Consider the following 8851-nt stretch of genomic DNA (forward strand, 5'->3'; position numbering starts at 1 on the left):
TGCTAGTAGGTACCTCCAAGCTGAGATAGGGCACAGCACTCCTGTATCCCCCACCCTCACCAGCTGGGCAGAGCAACTGTATCTCACACACAAAGTCACAGAGAGGCTGTGGTGATGTCCTTTAGGTGTATGACTTAGAGGCCTTCTGGGAAACGTGGCATGAGACTAATGCATCTGATTTAAATTCAGATTAAAATCTATACTTCCCTTTGAATTCCCTTTCATTTCATGTTTCAAAGAAGTCTAGACCATGGGTTACACTGAGGCTTTATGAGCAGGTCTCTGGAAGACATGTATCCACTAAAGCAGGAAGAACCATCAGCAGCAGAAAGTAGTCATAACATGCTTCTGCTACAGAACTGCCTCTCTTGGCATGTATTATAGGGAATTGGTATCTTCTTAAGGGGGGCTGTGGTAGCTACGTAAGATGGCCAGGGTCAGGCAAATGTATTGCTTCATTATAGTATGTTTGGTTGCCTGACAAAACAAAATGCAAAATAAAATTGCATTTGCTTTCCAGCAGGCAACTTCAAGGAAAGCATTAGCTGTACCACTCTATCCCTTCTCTCAGATGCAAAAGGTCAGTAGGCAAAGGAGAGTTTTAGAGAAACTAGCATTTTATAATGCCATTAGGAAAAGCACAAGTATAAAACAAGGATTATGAAGCAATGCAATTAAGATGACTTAGGTGAAATCCAGAAGCTACTATTTCATGTGCCTTGCAAAATATCTCTGTAATAGAAAATATATAAGCTATCCTTGGCCACTTTTCTCTCTCTCAGCTGCCGAAAATTTTTCAGCCTTTATTACACATTGGCTGAGCCGGTCTCCCCTTGGACTCCTTTGTAGTTTTATGATTAGGCAGTCTCCTAGAAGGGGAATAAGGTTTGTTTTCAATCGCTGAAAAGGAATGTGGAGTTGAAGTCAGATATCCAGCTTCTTGAGCAAGTACAATAAAACCCAGGCTCCTCCATTAAAAATGACAATAGCAACGTCATCACTGCTGATCAGGCACTAAAAGAACCATGCAAACAAATTTGTCGTCTATATTGTCCTAAAGATAGTTGGAGATACTTGGCCGAATGGGCTTTAATATCATAAACAGCATAATGAACACTTTACTCAGACATTACATATCATAGCAAAGGAAATTAGATAGCATGAGAGGTCTTTATTGCTAACTAGATCAGCTCCGAAGCTATTAGCACTATCACTAGCTACAGCAGTTGGGTTAAATAAGTCTGTGAATTACTCCTCTTTTGAGGAGTAAGATTACATAGTACAGGATTCTGCTTCCAGTAACATGAAGAGGAATTTCTCTGCTCAATTTAATATTGGTATAATTTGATTCCAGTGCTTTCCGTATCCTCAAGTTTCCAATATAGCAGGTCTTCTCATCCAAAGGAAATGATACTTCAGTCCTCCAGAACAAGCTTTTGTGCTACTTCTCTAATAAAGAGAAGAAAGAAGGGGAAGAGGTGCTGTATTCTTCCTCAGTGCTCATAGTCACTGCTAAGCACCCTGGTATCACAGGTGAGACTTGACATGCCTGCTTTCATTAAATACTTTCCTTTTTATTTATATTGCAGAATTGCCTCAGAAGATGATGTTAGCAAAAATTAAGAAAGGTAATTATGTTTACATAGTAATCTAAGACTGTTATACAATGATAAGGGATTTAGCTTCTTTTGATAAATTCTTTATGTATTGTTCCAAGCTATCTCCTAATAAAAACAAGAATGTCAGACTAAAATGAGTTCTCATTCCCAATCTTCTTCTGTATTCCTCAAAGACTTTGAGGACAGTTGTGGTCACTGAAGATAGTAGCTGCAATCTCTTCTCCTCAAAATAAACACAGCGTGACTTTTTTTTTTTTCTCTTTCTTCAATAAAGAGAAAAGAAGGCCTCTGCAGAGATTCAAGCATTATATAATTAGCCATGATGTGCAATTCTTACTGTGTGTTCTGAGAATAATCTAAATGCTTCCTCCCCTGTTAGCAAAAATAGTAAAAAAATCACTCTGAAACAGAACTTTTCAAGCATTGCCTGTGTAGCAGCTAACAGGGGTTAGGGCAGATCCCCTAATTACTCATTAAGCAAGGGGGCATATTTCCCCCTCCTGAAGGGGCAGACTGTTTACAGAAATTTAAATGCCCGATACCCAGGCTTCCTAAATAGCCAGTGCTTGAGCACTGAGAATCACTTGTCTGAAACAGTGTTGGTCTATTGAGGTAACCTGTGTTCCTAACAAGGATATTTAAGTTTGACGCTTATAATAGAGCTTGTGAAGGCTTATTCCACCCAAACCTCTCTTTCCACATTAGAGACTTATCTGGATTGGGCCCCATGCTGGTAGCCAGAGTTCCCCAAATCAGACTTGAGTAAATTTCTTCACAAGTCAGCTCCTCTTTCTCTGCTTACCCTCCTTCCCTTATCCCTCCTTCTGCTTGCTTCCTCTTGAATTGGAGTGCATTTAACTCCTCACAGAAATACCAATATTTGCACATTTTGAAATAGACTAATTAAATCATTTATCTTTGCAGAATGGTATTCTGGAATATTTTCATACCGAGATGGTGGTTTTGTTTTCCTGTTGTCTACTGTGTTTTCCATTCTTAATGCATAAAAAAAATCGTGATTTGATGCTATGGAAGTTACTAAAATTGATTTTCTACAGATGCTGCAGACGTTTGGCACTACTTCCTTTAAGGTCTGACCCTAGTTCCCTGCTTTTAATGACAAAATGGAACATACCCTGTTAAATTCAGCTTGTGGCTATCGTCAACATCATCACATGTTTACTATTGTTTCCAGTAATGTAGTCTTGAATATTGAGTCTCTGGAGAAAGACATGGCATTTAGAAGTATAATAATAGTTTGTATAGTTAGGATTATATTGCCTTCATGACCTCTCTCTTCAAAAGTGGCTATAAAAGTTAGCTGTGAGCTCAATTTATTTGGACTTAATTTCCTTTTTCTGCAAGAACCATTTTAATATAAGGATTTTCTAAATGAAGAGCAGCTGTTTTTAAGAATCAGTCACAATCCTGTAGTCTACTTTACATACTCTTATTATTATCTGCCTTCCTTTCTCAGTTAATAGCTATCTAATAATCTTTTACTCTTATTTCACAATATTATGCAATGTTTGATGGAAGAATTGTTTCTGTAGCTCCTATTGTCTGTGAGCTCCTAATAGATGGTATGTGGAATAGATACTACTCTGGAAGATTCTTGCCTGCTACCTGTCTATATAACTGTCTCTTTTCCGTTCTCAGCTGAAAGCATATCGTATGCCTTGCCCATACCTTTCATATTTGTTGGCCTATGTGAACATCAATAGGTGCTGCATTTGAATAGTAAGAAATGTGAAATATCTGAACTGTACATATACTTACTGGCAGAGAATGCAATTTGTAGTGAAAAATCAAAATTAAGCTATCCAGGAGTGCTTAAAATAGTTGATTTTGTTACTTTATGCAAGAACATTTTAATGGTTTATTTTTATATGTGATCTCTGAAAATGACATTTTGCTGTTCATGAAGCTTTATAACAATTGAAATACAAGATATTGACAATTATTTCTTGGAAAAACACTGATTATGAGCTATTATGATGTTTTATATAAATGTATGATGTGCATCAATTGAATTTAATAATATTCTTGTTCTAGCAATGATTTTTAATAGATACTTGGCTAAAATAAATGTAATAGGATTAATTTCTTTACAACTCCATAATCTACCCCAAGAATGTTAGGGACTTCAAAGTAATTGTTCTATAGTAATTTTTATTAAAATGACAGCCCTCTGCACACTGTTTTAGTCTCAATATTCTATTAAGTTTCACGAGTAAGGAAGGCCTTTATATGTCACATCTGATATGATTGTCTTATTTGATGGCTAAATACACTTTTCTCTGCAAGACAGCACAGTCAAGAATCATATTTCAAAGTATCTACTAGCAAGAATTTCATAATACCTCCACATATATTTCATTATTGTTTCCATGATTTACTTTTAAGAATATAATTTTGAGAAAAAAATTGAATATGGTGAGAAATTGACATTTGGGGTTTATTGTATCGCTACGTGTTTTTCTTCTCTGCCAGAAGCCATGATATCATGCCTTGATATTCAGTCAAATTATATAGTATTCATTTGTTAACTTTTTCTTGGTTAATATTGTAGTTACTGATTGCAAACTAGGAACTGGGACTGAAAAACGATAGAATAGCTGCTCTGTCCCTCAGTTTCCTGTATCCTTTTATAGCAGTAGACTGTCCCAGACAAAATGCATTGTTAGATTTTTTTTCTGTTCTTTTTTAAAAACTATTTCCTTTTTCCTCCTATTTTAACATTGCTTTCTGTAGATTTCACACTAACACTGACTAAAACGACTACATAAATGACAAGAATGTGTACTTAGACTCGAATGATCCAGCTGGGATTCAAGTCTTGTTTTAATTCAGAGTAAAAACTAATTTTCTTCTTAGAGCTTCAATGTAGGAGGACACTTAAAGGAATCATTAATCCTCATTTTCCAAGGAATAATTTACTGGCTACTTGAAAAGAGGAAAAAAAGCAATAAAAACGTCCCTATGATGCTCCAGCATAGTATTGCAGTGTTATATATGGAACAAGAGCAGTACAATGAAGCAGCAGTTATTTTACAGTTGGTCTTTAGTCTAAAGTTACAGGTTTATTTTATAAACTTCCTCCAGTTCTATTGTTGTCTTGGAATGTGTGTTGATTTTTTTTTTTCTTCCTCCACCCCTGTTCATCATTTACCATTGTTCGTAGAAAAGCCCGACTTCTGCTTTCATGAGAAAGACCCTGGAATCTGCCGAGGCTATTTTTCCAGGTATTTCTATAACAAAGAGACAAAGATATGTGAAGTATTCAAGTATGGTGGGTGCCTAGGAAACCAGAACAACTTCAAGAATTTGGAAGAATGCCAGACTACCTGCCAAGGCAACTGTAAGCTGTTGTCCTCATTATTCTTAGTTTTATTCTTGTATAAACAATGTTGTGTTTTGAAGGTATCTTGCATAGAAAAAATAGGCAACTTAGGGTACCCTGAGGTGGCAATAATTTATATCTGAAATTAACATTAATTATATATATTTTTAAATAAAAATACAAAAATGAAAAATATAAACTAAAAAAACTGGTAGGTACTATTCATTTTAATGAATATTACAGGCCTCCTACTTTTTTACTTTTCTCATGACAGTTAGTTGCCTGCATATATGTTAATTCTACAACCCCCTGCAAAATATATATTAAACCTAAGAAAGAACACTATATTAATTTTCAGAAATCTGCATACTATTTATTATATCTAAGTTGAAACAAATAGTGTGTGATCTATACTTTGAAACAAAATGTTAGAAGCAATGCAGACAGATGAAGTAATTAAAGTAACATCAATTTCAACCGAAGAGGGGATTTGGTCCACAATGAGTACTGTTTCCTGGCCGAACCTCGGCATTAGAGCGTCACATTTCTCCATTAAACTTGCCATTAAGGGAAAAATTTTATAAATACACTTTCTAGGACAGAAATTTGGGGAAATGTGGTTTGAAACATATCGTAAAAATATTGGTACCTAAATTGAGGAAGGCAGAGAGTTTACAGTAATAGAGATTATAATGATAGGGAATGAAGAAATGGACCTATTCTGGTTACAGCCACATAAGTCTTTTTCTGTAATCTAAAATCTGCCAGCTGCTTGGCTTTGTAATATCGTAAAATGTTAATGTATATTTTTTAACCCATACATCTGAATATACTCTTTTCAAACCAAGTCTTGTAATGAAAAGAGGTGCCAATGCAGGAATTTCTGGTTTTACTGTTTCCTTATTGTACATTGCTAGCTTCCCACCAAAAAATCATGGGAAACCTGTCCTTCACTTCTGAAAGATTTGGCTGTGCAGCTTAAGCTACAAAACAGCCCTTCAGACTGACCATAGATCATTCATTCACTTCCTCATCCTACCAGTTCCTATGAATTGTTCTATATCAGAATCTAGTAACCTTCATAACTCCTCTCCCCTTCACAAAGTACTTCATTTTATTCATAGGACGAATACATTTTCCCACCCAGAGCCTCTAGACCCTTTTGTCTCGCTTGCCTCTAGTGGGCCTTTTTCCAGGACTGTTTCATACTCTGTCATTTTGGCAAGGGGAACTTGAGCTTATTCACATTTAGAAAAGGAAAGGCTCACTATGGTTCTTTTTATAAGATTTTTTCTAAAGATATACATATAGAGCCATGTGCTTTTCCCCTACCTTTGCTGAAGCATTTCTTCCTGGGCTCTGATTCCACTTTTACCTTCTGGACTAAAAGTTGCAGAACACTTTTTTCCCCCTGACTTTAATCTGAAATAACACCTCCATGTAAATTTGTATGAATACCCAAGAAGAAAGAGAGAAGTAGGGGCCATTGCCACAGTTTAAATAGATCAAAGTTTTTACCTTAGTGATATTGAATCACTGATACCAATTGGTTTTTGTGGTTTTTTCCTCATTGTTTTCCTTTCATTTTTCTTTTAGCAAATTTATTGCCAATTGTTCCAGCCGAAGAGCATCCTAACACTGGGAACAGTAGTTCCCCAGAGGAAGAACCCAACCAGTTTCCTGGGATTTTTGGTAAGAATTTGCTTTTGCTGTTCATAGTTATCCTTTTTTAAGGCAGACAGTCCTTGGCTCGTCCACTCATTTTCCCATTTATTTGAAGGTATGTATGTTAATTGAAATACATAAGCACAGTAAATTCAGTAACATCAAAACTAGCTTCATAGCCATTTTGTTGTCAGTAATACATATTTTGAAAAAGGCTTATAATTGTAAAGGTTAGAATGTCTGCTAGTAATATAAAAATAACCTTACCAAACCATGTTTGATTTAAATCTTACATCATTAAAATTAAAGAAGAAAAAGGAATCCATCCCAAAGTTGCCTCAGCACATCAGTTTCCTGTGCCTTTGGAACTTAAAGAAATGCTGCCCTTTAGTGGTATTAATACTGGCATGGAGCAAGGCAAATGGGTACCTATCATAGCTTATTTTCAGAACTTTGCTATGTCTAGATAACCTGTCACTTACTGTTTCACCTTTTTTTCCTTTTAGTCAATTTGTTGCCAACTGCTCCAAATGAGAAGTCCAACACTCTGAACAGTAGTTCCCCAAAGAAGGAGCGCAACCAGTTTCCCTTTTTTTTTGGTAAGAATTCACTTTTGCAGTTCTTAGCTCTCGGTCTTTTATATGTGCTCTGGATTGCTTTTCCATTTCCACCCATTTTCCAACATATCTGAGACTAAAGAATGGGCTTCCATCTATGTCAAAAGTTTTGATAAGCAGAGAAAGTCAAAGCAAAGAAATATATTGCTACTTACAGATCTTCCATAAATATCAGAAAGTGGAAGACTGACCACATCTTGTACTCTTCTGAAAGTGTGTGCTTCCTGAAGGTCTGATAAATACAAAAATTTAAAGACCAAAAGCAGTGATGCAGAGTTCTTTTAGTCAAAATTAATATTTTTGTGGCGATCTAATTGGCAGCTGATTTAAAGCTCCTTTTACCTGTTAAAAAAGGACCATATTTGGACTTTGGAATATGGCACAATATATTTATCGTAATAAATTTTTATTTTCACTAAGGCCATAATAAACTCAGTTCTTGGTTTGAGTATAATCAAAGAGAGTGTGAATTAATTTTGTGTCCACTTCAAGGTATTTTTGCACTATGTATTATAATGCAGATGAGACTCTGGACCTTTACTGTAGAGGGCTAGGTTCTAATAGTTTCTACAGCTGGAGACTGTCCACTATAGATTGCTGATACTTGCTCACACTGTACAGGGTGATTGAATTTGAGGCATGTCATTTTTATGATCCACAGTTATGCAAGAGGAAACAAGAAACAGTTGGAAAAAGCCTGAGCGTTCTTACCAAGTATTTCTGTTGTTTTTTTTGCATTTACACTTACTTGTATTTTTGGGGATTGAGTGATGGCTTACAAATTCATTAAGGTTTTTGTGCTTAATATGATCTCTAAGATAATGGGCATGTAGGATAACATTCCTGTGCTCTTTGCTTAGAATGATATGTCTAATAAAGCTTGAATGTGTGTTGTATTCTTTTTTTTTTTTGATCCACATGCACTGTTGGGTTGAGGTAAGTTTCTGTGGTAGTTGGATTGTTTGTTTACCACATACAAAGCATCAATGCACTCTGCTATTAAAATGACTGAATATAAAACAGTGAAGCTTTTGGCAACTTCTTTCACTGAAAAATGTTTGAATGATTTAAGGCCTGGTAATAAGTTTAGGGACATAAGAGCGTACACATTCTCTGAAGGTTTTTACTCATCATATGAATCCCCAAAACAACTAATCTATACAAGCAAAGGGGCATGATTCACTATGTTTTCTCAGAGGAAACTGAAGGGTTCTTGGTTGTGTCAGCAGTAGTGAATTTTCTGGTAAAGCAGATTTTGGGAGGGAAAGGTGAGGGGAAGAGAGAAGACTCAAAAGTCGGTGGAAGAAAGGGTCGGGGAACAAGGGTGGGTGGAGTCAGTGTAGCTGGATAGGTCAGGTAAAAAACGTGACCTTGGAAGGACCAGTGTGTTTCACTGGAAAGTCTGAAGACCCCACAGGTTCTTCCCTACTATATAGCCTTTGTCTGTCTTGCACTAGCCTGCCCCATGCACCCACCTGCTGCCATTCTGTTTATCAGCCTGTACCTTTCAGGCTGCTGGAATGGGCTAAAATCTTGTGCTTTGTGCAATCCCACTACAGGGGGAGGAAACGGTAGGGCCAAAACTGACAGCTGATTTCTCCACAGAG

At 36.3% G+C, this 8851-nt stretch overlaps 1 protein-coding gene across 2 annotated transcripts in view; it reads left to right on the top strand.

Moving 5' to 3' along the window:
- The window catches only part of TFPI (tissue factor pathway inhibitor (lipoprotein-associated coagulation inhibitor)), a 46198-nt gene that overhangs the window by 27542 nt on the left and 9805 nt on the right, over positions 1–8851 (top strand). Inside the window, exons 4-8 of one of the 2 annotated variants that reach the window (XM_009334984.1) lie at positions 1590–1628; positions 4804–4980; positions 6559–6654; positions 7134–7226; positions 7906–8038. In XM_009334984.1, the coding sequence (XP_009333259.1) occupies positions 1590–1628; positions 4804–4980; positions 6559–6654; positions 7134–7226; positions 7906–8015 (515 nt within the window). In that variant the 3' untranslated portion in view covers positions 8016–8038. Of the gene's footprint in view, positions 1–1589; positions 1629–4803; positions 4981–6558; positions 6655–7133; positions 7227–7905; positions 8039–8851 lie in introns of those variants that run through there. The other variant, XM_009334983.1, reaches the window with a different exon arrangement.

The sequence above is a fragment of the Pygoscelis adeliae genome, unplaced genomic scaffold (genome assembly GCF_000699105.1).
Source record: "Pygoscelis adeliae isolate BGI_AS28 unplaced genomic scaffold, ASM69910v1 Scaffold212, whole genome shotgun sequence".
NCBI lineage: Eukaryota > Metazoa > Chordata > Aves > Sphenisciformes > Spheniscidae > Pygoscelis > Pygoscelis adeliae.